This window comes from Oculina patagonica, chromosome 4, assembly GCF_052425735.1.
Source record: "Oculina patagonica isolate OP01 chromosome 4, crgOcupat, whole genome shotgun sequence".
NCBI lineage: Eukaryota > Metazoa > Cnidaria > Anthozoa > Scleractinia > Oculinidae > Oculina > Oculina patagonica.
The window spans coordinates 44,173,967-44,195,693 of record NC_135761.1 but is presented as its reverse complement, the minus strand read 5'-3'; the positions used below and the strand labels follow the sequence as shown (position 1 = coordinate 44,195,693).

The window sequence follows — 21,727 nt, the reverse complement described above, 5'->3', positions numbered from 1 at the left end:
TTTTCATACATGATTCACCAATGCAAGAAAACATCTTTTTTTCGAATTACAGAATTGCGTTATACTTCGACAGAAAACTGCTGGAAACTACGTTTTTACTAATAAAAAAAGCAAATGAATAAAATATAACTGGCCCTGACGGAAAAATATTAGCTAGTTATTTACATACGGGTGTTAATGACACTGTTCGTGCGTTTTTTAATGTCAATAGTTTGATTTTTTTTCGCTTTATAGATATATCTATGTTGAAGCACAGCTTTAACAAAACAGAAATTTAACGGACTTTTAATGCTCCCAACCCATGACATGAAAACAAGACAACAAGTTCAGTGGGAGAAAAGGGGTAAGGGGTGAAGTGCTCGAGTTGCCAATAGGAATCATGCAGAGTATTACAGGTAAGTTGGTTGGCAACGAGAGGTTGGGAACAAACACAACAACATTCCCTGGTTCCCAAGCAACTGGGGTCCTAAGACCCTTGGGAACAAACACAACAACACTCCTTGGTTCCCAAGCAACTGGGGTCCAAAGACCCTTGGGAACAAACACAACCACATTTCTGGTTCCCAAGCAACTGGGGTCCTAAGACCCTTGGGAAGAAACACAACCACATTCCCTGGTTCCCAAGCAACTGGGGTCCTAAGACCCTTGGGAACAGTTCCCAAGCAACTGGGGTCCTAAGACCCTTGGGAACAAACGCAACCACATTCCCTGGTTCCCAAGAAACTGGGGTCCTAAGACCCTTGGGAACAAACACAACCACATTCCCTGGTTCCCAATAAACTGGGGTCCTAATCTCCAGGACCCTTGGGAACAAACACAACAGCCAACAACAGCAACACTGAGGGCCCACTCTACAGGGAAAGCTGACCCTGTGAGGCTATGGGGCAAAAGGGCGAATTGTATGGAGCACTTCACCCCTTCCCGTGGTTTATTTACTTTAACAAAAAACAACACTTAGGTAAGATGTTCTAAACCTATCGAAGAAGATCATAAATAAAAGTCAGTAAACGAATAACAGAATGGTTGAGTTAGTATGTGCCAGCTTGACACTTAATGAAACAGTTATATCAATGTCTCGAGAAGAAGAGATATTGCTCAAGGCCAACAGCTGCAAGCTTGAGTTGGCATAGAAAATGTTAACAATAGTAACATCTTAATAAGCAGACATGCTGCTTCAGTCCATAAGCTTTAAGCCTGAGTTAGCATACAAAATGGTAACAATATAAAACCAATGTCTCTATAAGCAGACATGCTGCTTCAGTCCATAAGCTCTAAGCCTGAGTTAGCATACAAAATGGTAACAATATAAAACCAATATCTCTATAAGCAGACATGCTGCTTCAGTCCATAAGCTCTAAGCCTGAGTTAGCATACAAAATGGTAACAATATAAAACCAATGTCTCTATAAGCAGACATGCTGCTTCAGTCCATAAGCTCTAAGCCTGAGTTAGCATACAAAATGGTAACAATATAAACACAATGTCTCTATAAGCAGGCATGCTGCTTAAGTCCATTAGTTCTACTGAAACTTGAGTAGCATGCGAAAGGTAACAATTATAATAGTGTCTATATAAGCAGACTTTTTGCTTTAGTCTATTGGCTCTGGCTAATGTGTGAAAATAATAATAATCATAATCATAATAAAGGACAACCCTCTACATGTCAGTATTTGTGTGTAGAATTTTAACATTGCCTAGATGTCTACAAGTACTATGCTAGAAGAAAACCAAAGAGGGTTGGGTGGGTGGGAATTATTGTCAGAACCATTCTAGAGCTCAGAGAATTTGAAGTAAAATTAATGATGTCTAGATGAAACCGCATGGTCTTGATTGACATGATAGAATAGGGGCAATATGATTGGCCAGCCCGAAATTGCACAACATACTGGTGCAGAGGCGACTTTGACCTTTGAATGTAATGCAAGAGTGTTAGTCTTGCAGCCTATTGCGTGACAGATCTGTATATTTGACTGGGGTGCTCTTTTTACTTCTCTGATCTCACATTCATGGTTGTGGCATTAACTTTAATTTATATTACACATAAATTGGCATTAATATTCCATATAAATTCGCTTTATTTTGCTCCCTCTTTATTTACTGGGATATAAAAATAAGGCATAATTAGTAAGCAGTGCGTGAACTAAGTTTCGACTGGTTAATGTCAAATTTTACAACGATTACGATAACAAAGAAAGAGAACTGAAATAATGATTGACAAGTCTTGTACAGAGCTTGTCACCCTTTGCAAACATAAAAGCCTACTTCTTATATTATTCAAATGTCCCTACTTCTTTAGTCAAAACGTATCATTTCTTAACCAATATTCCTCTTGAACCTATAAGGCATTAGTTTGAAATATTAGGTTTTTCATGGTTGGGAACCTAATTTAAGTAATATATAGAAAAACTCAAACAATATTATTCAAAATGGAAACCTTGAGTACATCTTCACGATTGCAAAATGATTCAGGTAAAGAACTGCCCACGCCAGCCATAGAAGATCAGAGCTTTCAGGCCAATGTTAGGGAGGCGACGTTTGGCGTAATAGCAGCTTTTTCGTTTTTGCTGAACTTTCTGTTTTGTGTGATAATGATGAGAAAGCCTGCCATGTTGAAAAGACCACACAATATCCTTCTGTTTTCTTTGGCAATCACAGATCTACTTACAGGTTTGTAGCTTTATACGATTCTACGAGACTCTCAATATTAATTTTACCAAGATAAAACATCATTAGAAAAGGTATTTAAGAGCTAGATCACGCAATCGTTGATGATTCTAGTGGGTACCGTAATGATTCGATTTAGCGCCCGGGGCGCTTATTTACTTTTGGCACCTCGAGGGAGGGAGCTTATTCGAGACAGGGCGCTTATTCGGGACAGGGCGTTTATTTAATTTCTAGAGAAACAACCAAATGTATCTAACAATAACAGAGACTGTTACAGTTAGAAATTGTTTGAAGTTCAGTTACTTTTAAAATAATTGTTCATTTTAGCAGTAAATATATACATGAACTGTACGGTGAACGGTCAGGAGTTTATCTAGTTGACGTCAATGACTTCAGTATGGGCAGTTATCCACGATAGTGGCACTTATTAGAATAGGGGTGCTTATAGGAACGGGGGCGTTAATGAGAATGGGGGCGCTTATTGGAATAGGGGCGCTTATTTACAAAAACACATTCGAAGGGGGGCGTTTATTCAGAAGGGGGCGCTTATTTGAAGGAGGGCGCTAAATCGAATCATTACGGTAGGTCCTAACAGCACAGAAGCCAGTAGTATGTAGGAAAACACAAGCATAACTAGAAAGATGATTCGTGAAGAAAACAAATGGTCAAACTTGAAAGAAATCATATATTCAAAATTGTGGAATTCCTGTTGTTTTGGTTTTTTGTATGCAATTGATATTTTCTCTTTGACACATTTTCTCTCTTTCACACTTCACGGAATAGCTGTCATCACGGTAATTTTAAACAAGGAAAAAAGATTAAAAGCTTTGTTTCCATGAACAAATTTCTAGATTTTGCCGTGTGCCAAATCATAGTAATTGATATTGGTGTTTTATTTGCCAAATGTTAAATTTATGCTTGCAAAACAAACATTAAAAAAATAATTTACATAAACTTTTTTTTAATAAACCGTAAGAATAACCAATGCTTTTATGCTCGACAGGAATCTTCATTCCTCTTACCCCTGGCTATGTTATCAGCATTGCATTGTTTCCAATTCCTCGCGGTTTAGCAGGTGAAATCTTCTGCCGTGTCCTCAGTAGTAGATACGCACTCTTCACAATGGGAAAGGTCTCCATTTGGAAGGTCACGTGTCTGGCCATTGATAGGTGGTATTGTATTTTTCGACCAATGACGTACAAACGCTACTTCACCCGAAAGACTCTTGTTCTTTACATCCTGGCGATTTGGGTCTGCACTTGTATTCTGCAGATTAACAAGTTTTTCGAGTCGAAATTGACAGGAAGTAAATGTTCTAAAGTAAATGCTCCATATGGAGAAAATGGTACTCAAGCTATGATAATTATCTACAGTCTGATAGGATTTTATATCCCATGTTTGCTTGCTTGGGCTTCGTTTGGCCATATCACACTGCTGTTCAAGACATCGCCAATGGCTAGATGCTACGGTGGGCGGCAAAGAGCACAACAGAAAGCGCTATTACGCATGTGTGCCGTGACGTCAATTACGTTGACATTATGTTGGCTTCCGGCTCAAACCATTTATATCCTCTCTCCGTTTAACATCACCAAGATTGGCAGTACATTGCACGATACGGGTGGAATACTTGCAATGTTTAACTCGTGTGTTAATCCTTTGATTTACTGGATGACAAACAAAGAGTACAGGAAGGGCTTGTGTGAGCTTTTTATGTTCGCTAACAAAAAGTATTTTAGGAAAGAAAGTTCTAAACGAGAGACTGAAATGTATTCGTTAGTGGTTCTTCCAGATGCAGTCAACTAATCTTTGTTGACGCTATGTTGAACGGTTTCAGTGTTCCCGTGTTTCTCAAACATTACCTCATACATTTGATAATTCATTCACAATAGTTCATTGTTTCACAGCTTATCTACAGTCAAATTAGCTTAGTCGCTCAACATAAATAACGAGTTTAACACAGCTTATAACATTCCTTTCGATCTAAATTTGAACACTATTACACAATCATTCCATTGAGGTGTTCATTATAAAAAATATCAATTTTCTTTTTTTTTACTGTAAATAAGTGCCTGTTTTCCTCAATCTCTATTCTGGTAATCATGAAAGAACATTGTGTGTAATATCCTATTGCTGCCAGTTTTACAAGCTTTCATTTAAGATCAGGTTGAGGAATCTACAATGCACATAGACTCAGTTGACACAGCATGCGTCTACCATGGAAACACAGTTTACAGTGCCGTTTGGTGCGGAGTGATTATGTAAAACTATACTTGAGAACTATTTTCTCGGTCATCTTAAACGTACTTATAAGTTGTAATTAATCAAGCTGGTAAATTTGAAGCTCGGCGACGAATAATGAAGATGAATTTTTTCAACAATGAGACGAGCATGGGACAAAGACAAATTCTGAGTCCCGACGGGAATCGAACCCATTACCTCCCAGACACCGGTTGGAAGAACTTTGTACCCAGGAAATGGCCCAGCTTACCACGAGTCTCTCGTAGCCCAGTTGGGTAGAGCGCCCAACCGGGATCTGGGAGGCCATGGGTTCGATTCCCGTCGGGGACTCAAAATTTTTCTTTGTCCCATGCTGGTGTCATTGTTGAAAAAATTCATCTACAATACTTATAAGTTTGCAGCAAGTCTTGAGTGTATGTGAACAGAAAGTAACGGAGCACGCGCCGAGTTGATTCTGTGCTGTTTCTGGAAGGTGAGATTTTAACTTGCAATGGAACCTGCTCTGCCACGGTGTGCAACAAATGTAAACTGCAGGCTGTGGACATGTGGAATTGCTTTCAAGTGAATATCGTTTTGCTTTGTCTACTATTCAAAGCAAACTGAAGCGTTGTTAGTCGTATAGTCTTAAACTATCCGGAGTATCATTCATGCTAACCGGTCTGCATGCAAGTCTGCAGGTCTGCAGTCTACACTTCTCGCACATCGGTTTTTCACCATGAAAAAAAAAAACACAGACACAAGCACAATTACAATCAGAGATGGAGTCTTTGACATTGATACAGATATAGAATACTTGAAAATTGGAAGTTTGTAGTCGTTCGAATGAACAAATAGTGAGATTACTTATGTTATTTAGTCAAATAAGGAAACTCACTGGCTAAGACAAGCAAGCATCAGGGATCACTTTTACGCCATTTATCGTGTGAAAATTCATAGCGGAGCGGCGCGAGCCGGCGGAGCATCCATAAGTAAGCAAATGGTTATCCATCTAGCCGAGAAATTTTGGGGGTCGCCGCCAGCCCCGTACGTACACACGGATTAGGCCTTAGACCAGGAGGTTTCCCGCCCGTGACTAAAGAAAAAAAAAAGGAAATTACAAACAGCAAATATGTAAAGCTTGCAGGGCAAGACAAAATGTAGAAAACGGGTAAAATTACTCAGCGACACTGTTTATTGATTGTGTTGGTCACACAAAAGTAACATGTAAGTTGTGTTAATACATACTAGTTATGCAACGCTTTCGAGTGGTATACTATGGAATATCCCACGAGTCACTTGTATTTTCTCGGTATACACACGAGCCTTTAGGCGAGTGTGTATACGAAGAAAATACAAGTGACAAGTGGGATATTCCATAGTATACCACGAGAAAGTGTTGTGTAACTATTTTATACCATGCCATAGAAAAAAAGGCTTACTAAATTTCATCGAGAATAAGATCGCAGCGCACGATGGGAAGGTTGGGTTGAATACCGTCGAATATACAACGGCTTTCCTGTATTCTGATTGGCTGTATTTTCTATGGCATGGTATAAAGTTCTGTATGTTTTGTTAACATAGCATATATTGACAGCATTCTGGATCACAGCTGCATATCTTGTTGACTTCCAGCTCTCACAAGCTGTGATGTGTCTTAATGTTTAAGTGTATTAGATTTGCTCCAGTAAAATAGAAGCTAACTGATATTGTTGAATTGGAGTCTTGTTACCACCGTTCAGTTTAAAGTAAATGTATTTTGAACGTGACTCTCTAGTAAGAATATGACATTTTAGCTAGAACATATTTGCACAGCTGATGTCACCGTGTTTACTAAAACATTTGACGAAATGTCATAATAACTTTCTTCCAATTTTCACACATGATTCACCAACGCAAGAAAAAGAGCTTCCAGGCCAATGTTAGGGAGGCGACGTTTGGCGTAATAGCAGCTTTGTCGTTTTTGCTGAACTTTCTGTTCTGTGTGATAATGGTGAGAAAGCCTGCCATGTTGAAAAGACCACACAATATTCTTCTGTTCTCTTTGGCAATCACAGATCTACTTACAGGTTTGTAGCTTTATACGATTCTACGAGACTCTCAATATTAATTTTACCTAGATAAAACATCATTGGAAAAGGTATTTAAGGGCTAGATCACGCAATCGTTGATGATTCTAGTGGGTAGGTCTTAACAGCGACAGAAGCCAGTAGTATATGTAGGAAAACACAAGCATTACTAGAAAGATGATTCGTGAAGAAAACAAATGGTCAAACTTGAAAGAAATCATATATTCAAAATTGTGGAATTCCTGTTGTTTTGGTTTTTTGTATGCAATTGATATTTTCTCTTTGACACATTTTTTCTCTTTCACACTTCACGGAATAGCTGTCATCACGGTAATTTTAAACAAGGAAAAAAGATTAAAAGCTTTGTTTCCATGAACAAATTTCTAGATTTTGCCGTGTGCCAAATCAAAGTAATTGATACTGGTGTTTTATTTGCCAAATGTCAAATTTATGCTTGCAAAACAAACATTAATTTAACGTTTGAGAAATTTCCTCAGCGATCAAACGGTGTGAAACAACATTATCATAACATACTGCAGTTAAAATTACATTATTATCAATACACGCGGCCAAATTGAAAACCGCCCTATTGAAAACACACGCTTTGCGGGCCGCAAATGACTCCTAGCGGGCTGTTAATGCATTAACGGCCCTGCAGCTGATTGGTTCTCTGTTCATCATCCGATTAACTTTAACCAATCAGCGTCGCTGACGTGGGAAAACAATTCAGGTGCGTACGCGTACAGCAAGAGTCTCGAACAGTTTTTCGACAAGCGAATTGTGTTCGGTAGGAAAAATCAAATTAAAATAAAAGTCTATTTGTTGTAAATGGGACAAAATACAGCCAAAAAGTCGGATTTAGAGGCAAATTCACAAGGCGAAGGGACAAAGAGAGCAGCTCCTTGTTGTCTTGCGAGAAACGAAACATCATTCACTTGAATTGTGTATCTCCGGTCGAGCCAATTTTGCTAAGGCAGTTGCAGGAATTTTACGCCGAAGTTCAATCGGAAAATGTAAGTTTGTAAAGTATTATTATCCATGAATCAACCCATTGCTCATTATTTTCAGAGACACTGCAGCTAGCTCTTTTATACTACAACTACACAATAAGACATAAGCCTCAGTAGCATCGTGTATAATTTTCATTGCGACGAAGTACTTGTGTTATTTGAATTGAAAATCATGATGCTAACTTCATTAAACTGAATGTGTTACCTATCTGGATGTTATTTGGCCTTGTTTATTGATAATAATGATAATAAAATGACTTTTGTTCGGGAATATTGTTTATTTGCTCCCTTGTAGTGTCATTTGTGGCCCTTGCGCTTCGCGCTCGGGCCACAAATGACACTACGCGGGCGCAAATAAACAATATTCCCTCAAAAAATCATTTTATTCCCTTATTATCCGTATGTTGTTGTTTTTCATGAGAACGTAACAGATGTCATTAAAAAAAAACTGTAAGAATAACCAATGCTTTTATGCTGGACAGGAATCTTCATTCCTCTTACTCCTGGCTATGTTATCAGCATTGCATCGTTTCCAGTTCCTCGCGGTTTAGCAGGTGAAATCTTCTGCCGTGTCCTCATTAGTAGATACGCGCTCTTTACAATGGGAAAAGTCTCTATCTTGAAAGTCACGTGCCTGGCTATTGATAGGTGGTATTGTATTTTTCGACCAATGACGTACAAACGCTACTTCACACGCAAGAGACTTTTTCTCTACATCCTGGCTATTTGGGTTTGCACTTGTCTTCTGCAGATAAACAAGTTTTTCGAATGGAAATTGTCTGGAAACAAATGTTCGGAAGTAGAAGCGCCGTATGGAAAAAAGGGTACGCAAGCTATGATAATTATATACAGTCTGATAGGATTTTATATCCCATGTTTGCTTGCTTGGGCTTCGTTTGGCCATATCACACTGCTGTTCAAGACATCGCCAATGGCTAGATGCTACCGTGAGCGACAAAGAGCACAACAGAAAGCGCTATTACGCATGTGTGCCGTGACGTCAATTACGTTGACATTGTGTTGGCTTCCGGCTCAAACCATTTATATCCTCTCTCCGTTTAACATCACAAAGATTGGTAGCACATTGCACGATACGGGTGGAATACTTGCAATGTTTAACTCGTGTGTTAATCCTTTGATTTACTGGATGACAAACAAAGAGTACAGGAAGGGCTTGTGTGATCTTTTCATGTTCGCTAACAAAAAGTATTTTAGGAAGGAAAGTTCTAAACGAGAGACTGAAATGTTAATGGTTCTTCCAGATCCAGTCAACTAAGCTTTGAGGACGCTATGTTGAAAGGTTTCAGCGTTCGCGTGTGTCTTAACTATTACCTCATACATAATTATGATAATTCATTCACGATAATTCATAGTTTCACAGCTTATCGACAGTCAAATTAGCTTAAGAGCTCAACATAAATAACAATTAAAACACAGCTTATAACATTCTTTTCGATATAGTGTTTTAAACTTCGAAAGTTGAACACTACTACACAATCACATCCATTGAGGTGTTCGTTAAAAAAATATCCTTTTAATTTTTACGGTAAATAAGTTCCTGTTTCCCCCAATCTCTTTTCTAGTTATCATAAAAAAAAACGTTGTGTGTAATATCCTATTGCTGCCAGTTTTACAAGCTTTAATTTGAGATCAGGTTAAGGAATCTTCAATGTACATAGGCATCTTCTCAACTCAGTGGACACAGCGCTAAAGGTATCCTTGCAGCATGTGTCCACCATGGAAACACAGTTTACAGTGCCGTTTAGTGTGATTATGTAAGACTATACTTGAGAACTATTCTCTCGGTCATCTCAAACGTACTTATAAGTTGTAACTAATAAAGCTGGTAAATTTTATGCTCGGCGACGAATAATGAAGATGAATTTTTCCAACAATGAGACGAGCATGGGACAAAGACAAATTCTGAGTCCCGACGGGAATCGAACCCATGTCCTCCCAGATACCGGTTGGAAGAACTTTGTACCTAGGAAATGGCCCAGCTTACCACGAGTCTCTCGTAGCCCAGTTGGGTAGAGCGCCCAACCGGTATCTGGGAGGCCATGGGTTCGATTCCCGTCGGGGACTCAAAATTTTTCTTTGCCCCATTCTCGTGTCATTTATCTACAATACTGATAAGTTTGCAGCAAGTCTTGAGTGTATGTGAACAGAAAGAAACGGAGCACGCTCAGTTGATTCTGTGCTGTTTCTGGAAGGTGAGATTTTAACTTGCAATGGAACCTGCTCTGCCACGGTGTGCAACAAATGTAAACTGCAGGCTGTGGACATGTGGAATTGCTTTCAAGTGAATATCGTTTTGCTTTGTCTACTATTCAAAGCAAACTGAAGCGTTGTTAGTCGTATAATCTTAAACTATCCGGAGTATCATTCATGCTAACCGGTCTGCATGCAAGTCTGCAGGTCTGCAGTCTACACTTCTCGCACATCGGTTTTCCGCCATGAAAATAAGAACATAGATACAAGCACAATTAAAATCAGAGATGGAGTCTTTGACATTGATACAGATATAGAATATTTGAAAACTGGAAGTTTGTAGTCGTTCGAATGAACATATAGTGAAATTACTTATGTTATTTAGTCAAATAAGGAAACTCACTGGCTAAGACAAGCAAGCATCAGAGGTCACTTTTACGCCATTTATCGTGTGAAAATTCATAGCGGAGCGGCGCGAGCCGGCGAAGCATCCATAAGTAAGCAAATGGTTATCCATCTAGCCGAGAAATTTTGGGGGTCGCAGCCAGCCCCGGTACGTACACACGGATTAGGCTTTAGACCAGGAGGTTCCCGCCCATGGCTAAAGAAAAAAAGGAAATTACAAACAGCAAATCTGTAAAGCTTGCAGGGCAAGACAAAATGTAAAGAACGGGTAAAATTACTCAGCGACACTGTTTATTGATTGTGTTGGTCACACAAAAGTAACATGTAAGTTGTGTTAATACAGTCCTGTATTATTATTCTGGATCACAGCTGCATGTCTTGTTGACTTCCCCGGGGGGGGCACTCAAAAAAGTTTTATACGGGGAGGCTCCGCCCCAAGCTCTTACCCCTTACCCTTTTATATACCATTTTGACAGAAATTGTACCCCTTTCGTATACCTTTTACTGAAAAAAGGTACCCCTTTCATATACCTAAAAGACGTGACATAGCCTTAGAACAGGACGTTTTCTTCTCATTTTTATGTAGCGCTTAATAAATTAAAATAATACAGCCATAAAGTGCGTCTGTTCGAAATATTTTAATTACAGGCCTTTTAAAAAACCTAAATGACGGATTTTCATACCCTTTCATATACCTAAACTTGTGAAATCGCTACCCTTTTATATACCTGAAGCCTGAAAAAGGTACCCCTTTCGGGCGGAGCCTCCCCGTATAGGCCGTTATATGGAGTACCCCCCCCCCCCCCCCGGGTTGACTTCCTGCTCTCACATGCTGTGATGTGTCTTAATGTTTAAGTGTTTTAGATTTGCTCCAGTAAAATATAAGCTAACTGATATTGTTGAATTGCAGTCTTGTTACCACCGTTCAGTTTAAAGTAAATGTATTTTGAACGTGACTCTCTAGTAAGAATATGAAATTTTAGCTAGAACATATTTGCACAGCTGATGTCACCGTATTTACTAAAACATTTGACAAGATGTCATAATAACCTTCCTTCCAATTTTCACACATGATTCACCAACGCAAGAAAACATATTTTTTTTTCGAATTACAGAATTACGTTATACTTCGACAGAAAACTGCTGGAAACTACGTTTTTACTGATTTTAGTCCAGTTTTCACAAAAATAACACATGAATAAAATATGACTCACTCTGACGAAAAAAATATTAGCTTGTTATTTACATGCGGGTGTCAATGACATTGTTCGTGCGTTTTTTAATGTCAGACGTTTGATTTATTTCGCTTTATATATCTATGTTGAAGCACAGCTTTAACAGACATTTAACGGACTTTATTTTGCTCTTTCTTTATTTACTGCAATACGGTATGATTAGAAGCAGTGGCGTACTAAGTTTCGACAGGTTAATTTTAAATTTTACAGAGATTACGAAAACAATGAAAGAGAATTGAGATGGTGGATAATGATTGACAGGTCTTGCTTATAGCTTTTCGCACTTTTGCAAACATAAAAGCCCATTTCTTAAGTTATTTAAATTTCCAAACCTTCGTCAGGCAAAACGTATCATTTGTTTGTAAAACCAAACCTATCATTTGTTTGTATAACAGGTAAACCTTTAGTACACCTGTATTGTATTTGGAAACTAATGTTTTAAAATAATTAAAATAATATGTAGAAAACTAAAACGATATTATCCATATGCGGGATGTTGAAAATGGAGACCCTGAGTACATCTTTACAAATACAAAATATATCAAGTGAAGAGCTGTCCAAGCCAGCCATAGCAGATCAGAGCTTTCAGGTTAAAGCTAAGGAGTCGGTGTTTGGAATAATAGCAGCTTTGTCGTTTTTGCTGAACTTTTTATTTTGTTTGATTATGATGAGAAAGTCTGCCATGTTGAAAAGACCACACAATATTCTCCTGTTCTCTTTGGCGATCACAGATCTACTAACAGGTTTGTATCTGTATACGATTTTCGAGACTCTCAAACTTTGTACTGAACAAAAACGATACCTAGATAAAGCATCACTGGATAGGTCTTTAAGGGCTAGATCCCGCAATCGTTGATGATTCTAGGGGGTAGGTCATAAAAGCGACAGAAGCCAGTAACGTTTAGGAAAACGCAGGAATTACAAGTTAAATTGTGAAGAAATATGAAAGAAATTGTCATGTATTCAAAATTGCGGGATTGATTTTCTTTTGGTTTTTGGATGCAACTATTTTTTTTTATAATTGAAACATTTTCTCTCTTTCACACCAACTGGTATAGCTGTTTGAATATCACAATAATTTCAAACACCAAAAAAAAAAATTAAAAGCTTTGTTTCCACGTAAAAAGTTCTAGATGTTGCCGTGCACCAAATCATAGTAAGTGATACTGGTGTTTTATTTGCCAAACATTAAATTTATGTTCGCTATTTCTTTTAAAGTTTGACAAATTTCCTCAGCGATCAAATAGTGCGAAGCAGTATCATAACATATTGCAGATATAAATACATTATCTCCATCACATTGTTTTTCATGAGAAAGTTACAGATGTCAAGAAATTAATTTGAATAAACGATTGTAATAAACTATATGAATAACGGATGCTTTTATGTTCGACAGGAATTTTCATTCCTCTTACTCCTGGCTATGTTATCAGCATTGCATCATTCCCAGTTCCCGACGGTTTAGCTGGTGAAATCTTCTGCCGTGTACTCAGTAGTAGATACGCGCTCTTTACTATGGGAAAAGTCTCTATTTTGAAAGTCACGTGCCTGGCTATTGATAGGTGGTATTGTATTTTTCGACCAATGATGTACAAGCGCTATTTCACCCGAAAGAGGCTCTTTCTCTACATCCTGGCTATTTGGGTTTGCACTTGTCTTCTGCAGATAAACAAGTTGTTCGAGTGGAAATTGTCAGGGAGTAAATGTTCTAAAGTTTATGCACCATATGGAGAAAAAGGAACTCAGGCTATGATTGTTATTTATGTTCTGGTTAGTTTTTATTTTCCGTGTTTGATTGCTTGGGCTTCATTTGGCCATATAACACTGCTGTTCAAGACATCGCCAATGGCAAGATGCTATGGTGAGCGACAAAGAGCACAACAGAAAGCTTTACTACGCATGTGTGCAGTGACGTCAGTAACGTTGACATTGTGTTGGCTTCCCGCTCAAACTATTTATATCCTCTCTCCGTTTAGCATCACTGAGATCGGTAGCACATTGCACGACACGGGAGGAATTCTTGCAATGTTTAACTCATGTGTTAACCCTTTGATTTACTGGATGACAAACAGAGAGTACAGGAAGGGCTTGTGTGAGCTCTTCGCGTTTGCTAACACAAAAAAATGTCAGGAAAGAAGAGTACAAACAATGCATTCGTTAGTGGTTCTTCCAGATCTAGTCAACTAAGCTTTTTGGACACAATGTTGACAAGTTCTAGCGATCTTGTGTGGATTGACCGTTACGTCATACATCTGGTACTTCATGTCATTCCTGCCCAATTTTTGCCAAATATGGTCCGATGTTATCCAACTTCGCTACGGCTTCGTAGGCAAAGTATTAAGCGTTACAGCGCGATTTCCACCTCAGGATAAATATTTCAGTAACCATCTTTAAGTTAGCAGACATCTCTGGTCAGATACATTATATTTATTAAAACAATGAAAGAATTGCACAATGAGGCTTAATCGTTATATACCCATTATACTGCAGTGTAGAGGAAGAAACAAATAGGTTAAATTTCCCAATACTTATTTTTTTCAATATCTTACAATTCAATGGCTAACAAACTTAAACACAGTAATATTAGGTTCAAAAAAAGAAATACAAAAAGTACCAATGCGACAGATCCTTAAGAAGTGCCAAAATTAAGTCAAACAACGAGCCACAATAACAGATGTCAAGCACAATTGATCTTATATTTATTTTACAATCAATTGTTAGATAGTAGCGAAACACGAAACCCAAGTGATACAGGCAACGCGTTCCTTGAGAGAAAGGAACTATGAGCTGGCATATCTCCCTTGTCTGGGTGCAATTGTTTTATTTTGGTAATCTGACGAACTTATTCTAGAAACTTCAGTAGCATACCTGACCGTGCTTTTCAAATATTATTAATGCTTTTATCAGTCGTTTTCATAACATTTAATTTAACCCATTATTTACAATACTTGAATATAATAAAATAAGTAGGAAAAGTATCAAGTCCAAGTAGAGTCATCTTCATTTCACAGTTCCTTGTAATAAGTGATGACAAGGGAAATATCCACAGCCAGCTAGAGCCGAATTAACTTTTGATTTCCTACATTTCAATGGATTAAATTTCTACGCCATGCAAAAGGGGCTTTTTTTACAACATTAAAATAACAATGTTTGTAGAAACTCATAGAGACTTTCCATTTACTTCATTATAAACAAACTACAAATAAAATTACCACGTTTATTATCGCACCCTGTATTATGAATATCAGTGTATACTGCTTTATACATAGATTTTGCGTCTAGCTTATAACATCAAACAGAAAACCATAAAATCTAACACTTTCCTAGATTCGCAAAACAATCTATTCGATACCCATTTTATCAATTTCAAATTTTAATTACACAGAGTTTTCTTGCTCCAACTGAGTATCAATTTCTGGAATTGCTATTTCGGGAGACACTTGCACGGATTTCTTGCAGATTAAATGTAAAGAGAAAAACTCTTTCCTGTATTCTTTGTTGCTAAGAAAGTGAATCCATGGATTCACCATAGAGTTGGACATAGCCAATATTAGGGGAATTGTAAGTGTGGTTTCACTTGACTCAAGACCAAATTGAATCAAAATATAAACGATTTGACTAGGGAGCCAGCACCCTATTAGGACAGCGGCTGTGGTAGCACACATGCGCAACAACAACTTTTGTTGGGTTTGCGCCTGCTGTGTCCTTCCACATAAGGACGGGGCTGCTTTAATTCGATACCAAATATGGATAAATGAAGCCCAGATAATCAATACAGGTAAAAGAAATGTTACTACGACGTAACTTAAAACGAATGCCTGTTGCCCCACCTTACCAAAATGACTTGGAACAAATACACAAGTGTTATTCTTAAATTCAATTCCGAAGAACCTGAAAATTTGCAATAAAGCACTTGAGACTATAATACCGACGATATACATCGACAATTTCTTCCTGGCAAACAAGATTTTGTACCTAAATGGTGTTATTACTGAACACCAGCGTTCCAACGCTAACAGTGTGACAGTCAAGATAGACGCTTTGCTGAGAAGAAATACAAAGAAATTGTTTGCAAACAAGTTGCAGAAAATATACCCAGCCGGGCCGACGAGGAACGGATATTTAGTGATTTGAAACATCGGTGTTGCAAAAATAACCACTCCTGCAAAGAAAAAGATAAAATTAATTACATCTTATCAGCAGTAATCCTTGAAATGTCAAATTTATAACTGTTTTCAAAATAATATGTAATTTTTAATCTTTCGATTTTATACACATGCAACATAATTTTAGCATAAATCTTAGTATCCTTAAATATTTTAATATTTTTAAATCCCATTTTAGGTACACTGTAAGGCTTTTTTACGTTTTACTAGGGCTTCTATTGATAACAGTTTTTATTGTAAAAGCGGATGGAGTCACCCTATTGAAATTAAGGCTGACTAACTTAAACTTATTTCTACCCTGATTTATAAAAGGGTACCTAACCAGTTGAAACGAAAGGAAATGTATGAAATTCTGATCTTTAAGGGCAGCTAGTGAGGAATATTTGGAATATAACGTTTTACCTCTCAGATTTTACTTCTCACGCAAAAACAACTGCTGGCTGCTTGAAACAAATCACTCTATTTAATCTATATGGTTTGCCGATAGTTTCCTTTGATCTCATGAATTAATCAATGTTACCTGTCATCATATCAGTCGTAGCGAGAGTCAGCAGTAAAATGTTGTGAGGTTTTTTCAGCAAGGCAGGCTTCTTATATAGCAGAAAACAGAATAATACATTGCTGACAAACGATGCAGCTGCAATGACGCCAAACACCCAAGCTTGAGCTGCACTCATGGCTGGAACTTCCAATCAGGTCTGTGAATTACTAAAAAAAATGTAAAAATGTTAACGCAAAGTTTATACAACAACATTGTAGGGCTCTATTCAACGAGAGCATTTTCAGAATACCTTGTAATTCCTTTTTCTGTGAACGTACATTGAAATCGTCTCCTTCTTCTTCGTGGGCTCGGTCGAAGCTCTGTGGCTTGTTTTCTGGCGTAGTTGAAATTAACACCTTGTAATAACGTCTCTAAAAGAGTCGATTGTCAAATATGTTGCGTTTTATTTAATTTGAACGGAAATTGGTTTGGTTATTAATGTAACGTTGTTAAACGTTGAACAAATACTCTTGATTTAATAGCCCGCCAAAAATTTGGTATTATTGGTATTATTAGGTGGGATGTTGCCTCAAAGGGCGCTGTAAACTTATGTTGAAAAATGGAAGATCTAATATATCTACAGCCTTCAAAATTGTGATTTTACGATAGTTTATTTCAAACTTACCAAGAAAGTGGCAGGTGGATTTCTTATGATATATAGAGCAATGTAATAATTCACTTTTTATTTCCAATTACTTTCCACAACAAGTTTACATGAACAGTATGAAGGATGTTTAATTTTCTTTAGACATAATAGCTGTCGATATTAGATGGTCTTTTTTTAAAATATGTCTGAAAAGAGTGGTTTTATTTTTTTGAGTATATGACGGATAGTTTTATTAAGGCGCCTGTAAAACAATGAGCGACATTTTGATTACATTTTAGGAGGGCCCACATCACGTTTCGCGAAAACTGAAAAAGGTGATGTCGAATTTTATCCATCCCCATTCGTGATATCGTAATTATGGGGTACTGAAGATAACTGCAAACATTTCCTGAACAAATATCCTAAATTACTGCCCACAGCCTTGGCATATCACGTTTCAGGAGAAAGAAATAACGATTTTCGCGCCGCCGCCGTCGTCGTCATCCTCATCATTTTCTACAGAGTTGTCAATATTGAATGAAAATGAAACGCAGCATTTCTTGCTTTCGTAGTTCTCAAAAGCTAATGTAGGTTATAACTTATCCCTTTAACTTAATACTTTTTTTATGAATGAAATGTACACCAGGGCCGGATGAAAAAACAACAACCATACATGAATGTAACAACAAATATAGACCCTTTGCATAAATGGCTCCCAAATTTACATAACAATACTTAGTACATCCTTAGCCTCATGTGGATGTTTTTGGACAAAGGTTCTTTTACGTGAATGTGAGGCTTAGGATGTATATGTATTGTTATTCAAATAAAAGACGCCATTTATGCAAATGGTCTATTCGCAGAAGGAAACAAAAACTTTATTTTCCAATCACAAGAGTTCGAACACACACAAGCACCCCGAAATCTATTGCGTCACCTTAGCAAACAGCCTTGCTATAAACCGCAAGCAGGCAATTCTCAGTTTACAGAGACCCTTTCTCAGCGTGTTTTTAAACAATTAATTCAACTGCACTCGGTACTTGACGCAGTTGCCGATTCGACGCAATATACCGAATTATTATTTAACAAATTTGCACGATGCCCATATATTGTTTCAAGCTCCATTTATTGACTAATCATAAACCCTACATTCCAAAAAAGACATTTGATTCTAATCCTAGTAAATAAAATGGGATGGTAACCGATTATTTACAATATTTGAATATATTACCGAGCGAGCTACGACCGAGTAAATTTTCAATTTCCAATATTCCATTGGATATAAATTACTATGGCATGCAATAGGAAACATTTTTGTGACGATAAGTTTTTCAGTCAATTCTGGGTTTGGACTAAGGGACAACTTCTGGACTGTAGCGAGGAGCGCTGTGAAACTTCACTGAAATACGGGGGAAACTTAGCTCGGTAAACTAACTGCTTGGCTTGAGAGAACGGAATCTCGTCACGTCCTGGTACCTGCATGGAGATCTAGCTTCAAGAACTCTTGCTACGGCAGGCCGTCAAGGATCAGACAGAAGTTGGGTCTAACAACAGTTTATTGCTTCCACCTTAGTAATCATAATGTGAACACTGATGTAATCACACCGTCGAAGTAATCAAAGAAACTTTTACGGCAACGTAGCTCCTTATATATCGTTGCTACTAAAAGGTGTTTACAATGTGAAAAAAAAGCCTTCTATTGAGTACAATAAGCAAGGAAACGATTGCAATTACAAGAGCGAACATCAACAGTAGGAAGATTACAAAGTAAACACAAGAGTTTAAAAGACTAAAAATCACAACTTTGAAATTAGAAAAAGTGAACTTAAATTAAGCTAAAACAAGCATAGGAAATTAAAAGTGAAAAGCTTATTAAGATTTCTAAAATTGGTTTGCTCAGCTAACTAAGAAGTAAGAACAGAAACTCAAAAGAATACGGTACCGAAATATTTGTCTACTTGAAGGACTGCAGTAATGAACAAAGCTGCAGATGCACAGGAGTTCAATTTCCAGACATACCACAACAATAAAATGACCCCGTTTATTATCACACCATGTATTATATATACAGCTTTATACATATATTCTGTGTCTGACCTATAACATTTAACAGAAAACCAGAATATCTAACACATAATTTGTACTTCTCTGTTCTTTCTGTCTGAAGCAACTTGGATGAAGAATTAAAGTCTATCTCCGCATTCATTCTCATTTAAGCAAAATATGAATAAGCATTTCTCAACTACTTTTGGCTAACGCTGGCTTAGTTTCTAAATTTCTTTTCGCGAATGTTTAATTCATATAAAAAGATTTTGGTTCCATCACTAACTGGTACTGGGTTTTTTTCCTAATTTTTTTTTTCTGTTCCCTTTTTTCTACTCCTAATCTAGATTACTATTTATACATACTTATTTACAGTGTACTAACTTATTACTTGTCTTACCTTTAATTATCTTATTTTTCTCTAGTCTTTTCTCTTTGATCATGTACAAGCTAATCATAGCGACTTAATTTTTTAACTACTAGCTCAGCTACAACTAGCTCGTTTAGCTTATTTCTATTCTGAGCATTGTTTGCCTATTTTAGTTAATTTTTTTATGCTATTATATTTTCTAATAACTTTTCGCAACTTAGATGGTTGTTGACATTCCTGGACGAGCATTACAGTCTACACGACAGCCTGTGGCTTGTTTACGCCACATTTTTGCTCCAATTGAGTGGCAGTATCCCGAACTGCTTTTCCTGGAGAGACAGGGACAGTTTTCTTACAGATTAAATGCAAAGAGAAAAACTCTTGCCTGTATTCTTTGTTGCTGAGGAAGTAAATCCACGGATTCACAATAGAGTTGGACATGGACAGTAAAAGCGAACATTTGTTCGCTTTACTTTCAACTTGTACCAGCCCAAAACTGCTCGTGATATAAACGATTTGATTAGGAAGCCAGCAAACACTAAGGACAGCGGCTGTGATTGCACACATGCGCAACAACAACTTTTGCTGGGCTTGCGCCTGTTCCGTTGAACCACATAATGACGGGGATGTTTTAATTCGATGCCAAATATGGATAAATGAAGTCCACGTGATAAATGTCGGAATAAAAAAAGTTACAATGACGTAACTTATGAGAAAAGCTTGTTGCGCCACCTTACCATAACGACTTGGGACAGACTGGCACGTGTTATTCTTAAATTCAATTTGGAGAAACTTGTAGATTTGAAATAAAAAACTTAAAGTGAAAATACAAGCTATATATTTTAACAACTTTTTCCTGGTAAAGATAGCTTTGTAAGTAAACGGTTTTATTACTGAAAACCAGCGTTCGAGTGCTAACAACGTTACAGTCAAGATTGATGCTTTGCTCAGAAGAAAGGCAAAGAATCTACTTGTAATCAAATAGCAGAATAAATACCCAGCCAGTCCCTCAAGGAATGGATCCCTGGTGATTTCAAACAGCGGTGTTATGAAAATAATGACTCCTGTCAAGAGAACAGAAAACAATTATATGTTGTTACATCTCTTATTCCTTGTGTTATTTTTTTTTACCAAAAGGCGAAAACATAACACCAAAGCTAGTCTAGAAAATATCACTTTTGTTTCAATTTGGCTGAAAAGCTTTAATGTTGGTTATAACTTGACTGATTGTTGCATCAGATGAAACATAATGTTGCAAACTTTCCCAACCAAAAGGGTGGTAACGGGTATTTTCGTATCCCGCCATCCACCCTATTTATTTCCCGTGAAATGACAGATGGCTATTTGTCCCTCGTGAATCTCGACTTCCCAAAAACGTTCTCTTTTATTCTCCTTGAAGCGTGAAATGCTCAATATATATTTTTCGTTAATTACGAAAGGGCAGTTTTATTTTCCTTGAACCGGGATCTATACCCCACTTTCTCACCCTCAACCAGATCAATTAATTTAATCTTTTGATGTTCTGAATATTACTTTTGTAGTTCTTATAGCGCTTTTTCTCTCTTTCATATTTGGCCAAAAAATATGACGTCATATGACGTTAAAGCCAACAAATATTATGCCATCTTGTAAAGTAAGCTAAGGGCTTTCTATTCAGTGCAAAATAATTTCACTTTGCCTTAATAGAACGAAAACCCCGGAGGGGTTTCATCCAGCCCAATCAATTATAAATGTTACCTGTTATCATATCAATCGTGGCTAAAGTCAGGAGTAGAATATTGTGAGGTTTTTTCAACAGTAAAGGCTTCTTATACAGCAGAAAACAAAACAGCGCGTTCTGACAATTGATGCAGTTCCAATAAAACCATATGTGGTTCCAAGAGCTTTAGATGCACTCATGGCTGTCCGAGATCGATTAAAAGTACCAAAGGAGGGTTGTGAACTCTGAACGAAAAAAAATACGGCGTTTGGTCAACATTAGTATTTAGTGATGTACATCAATAATTGTAATTAAAGATCACAAAATCTTTTCATTTCAGTTAAAACACACCTTGAACTATGTCATTTTTATAGTACAGCTGATATTTTTTGGTGAATATACTTTGCTTGTAAATCTGTCTTTCTCTTCGCCTTCTTTCGTTTATGAAATGGTATTATTTGGCATACGATGTATGTTGACTGACGTGGTTCAGTTTTAAGGTTTTGCTTATAGA

General features: G+C 37.3%; 5 protein-coding genes across 6 annotated transcripts; 3 read left to right on the top strand and 2 right to left on the bottom strand.

Annotated features, from left to right (window-relative positions):
- Positions 1 to 2,426: 2,426 nt before the first annotated feature.
- LOC144648498 (allatostatin-A receptor-like) lies at positions 2,427 to 4,467 on the top strand. Its single transcript, XM_078508031.1, has 2 exons — positions 2,427 to 2,667; positions 3,668 to 4,467. Exons 1-2 carry the CDS (start codon positions 2,427 to 2,429, stop codon positions 4,465 to 4,467), a joined length of 1,041 nt encoding a protein of 346 aa, XP_078364157.1.
- A 2,383-nt stretch (positions 4,468 to 6,850) lies between these two features.
- On the top strand, positions 6,851 to 9,343 carry LOC144652613 (allatostatin-A receptor-like). The gene is made up of 2 exons (XM_078512689.1): positions 6,851 to 6,947; positions 8,440 to 9,343. The coding sequence occupies exons 1-2, from the start codon at positions 6,869 to 6,871 to the stop codon at positions 9,231 to 9,233; spliced, it is 873 nt and encodes a 290-aa protein (XP_078368815.1). The 5' UTR covers positions 6,851 to 6,868; the 3' UTR covers positions 9,234 to 9,343.
- Positions 9,344 to 11,929: 2,586 nt separating this feature from the next.
- On the top strand, positions 11,930 to 14,485 carry LOC144652599 (cannabinoid receptor 1-like). Its single transcript, XM_078512664.1, has 2 exons — positions 11,930 to 12,551; positions 13,205 to 14,485. Exons 1-2 carry the CDS (start codon positions 12,302 to 12,304, stop codon positions 13,993 to 13,995), a joined length of 1,041 nt encoding a protein of 346 aa, XP_078368790.1. The 5' UTR covers positions 11,930 to 12,301; the 3' UTR covers positions 13,996 to 14,485.
- A 311-nt stretch (positions 14,486 to 14,796) lies between these two features.
- LOC144652607 (rhodopsin-like) lies at positions 14,797 to 16,852 on the bottom strand. 2 transcript variants are annotated; one of them, XM_078512677.1, is made up of 3 exons: positions 16,766 to 16,852; positions 16,495 to 16,682; positions 14,797 to 15,970 (listed from the first exon to the last, which is right to left on the bottom strand). In XM_078512677.1, exons 2-3 carry the CDS (start codon positions 16,649 to 16,651, stop codon positions 15,186 to 15,188), a joined length of 942 nt encoding a protein of 313 aa, XP_078368803.1. In that variant the 5' UTR covers positions 16,652 to 16,682; positions 16,766 to 16,852; the 3' UTR covers positions 14,797 to 15,185. The 2 variants fall into 2 exon arrangements, with proteins under 2 accessions (XP_078368803.1, XP_078368804.1); XM_078512678.1 differs by having other exon boundaries at positions 16,794 to 16,849.
- A 1,621-nt stretch (positions 16,853 to 18,473) lies between these two features.
- LOC144648497 (QRFP-like peptide receptor) lies at positions 18,474 to 21,399 on the bottom strand (the record flags this gene model as incomplete). The annotated part of the gene is made up of 2 exons (XM_078508030.1): positions 18,474 to 20,578; positions 21,252 to 21,399. Coding segments are annotated over 2 exons (957 nt in total), but the record flags the coding sequence as incomplete, so codon positions are not given.
- Positions 21,400 to 21,727: the final 328 nt, after the last annotated feature.

Bases quoted from the DNA above. Each gene is read 5' to 3' on its own strand.
- LOC144648498 (XM_078508031.1), top strand. From the start codon at position 2,427: ATGGAAACCTTGAGTACATCTTCACGATTGCAAAATGATTCAGGTAAA. The intron at 2,668-3,667 runs GTTTGTAGCTTT...TATGCTCGACAG, and splicing joins AATCACAGATCTACTTACAG to GAATCTTCATTCCTCTTACC.
- LOC144652613 (XM_078512689.1), top strand. From the start codon at position 6,869: ATGGTGAGAAAGCCTGCCATGTTGAAAAGACCACACAATATTCTTCTG. The intron at 6,948-8,439 runs GTTTGTAGCTTT...TATGCTGGACAG, and splicing joins AATCACAGATCTACTTACAG to GAATCTTCATTCCTCTTACT.
- LOC144652599 (XM_078512664.1), top strand. From the start codon at position 12,302: ATGTTGAAAATGGAGACCCTGAGTACATCTTTACAAATACAAAATATA. The intron at 12,552-13,204 runs GTTTGTATCTGT...TATGTTCGACAG, and splicing joins GATCACAGATCTACTAACAG to GAATTTTCATTCCTCTTACT.
- LOC144652607 (XM_078512677.1), bottom strand. From the start codon at position 16,651: ATGAGTGCAGCTCAAGCTTGGGTGTTTGGCGTCATTGCAGCTGCATCG. The intron at 15,971-16,494 runs GTAACATTGATT...TTTTCTTTGCAG, and splicing joins TACGACTGATATGATGACAG to GAGTGGTTATTTTTGCAACA.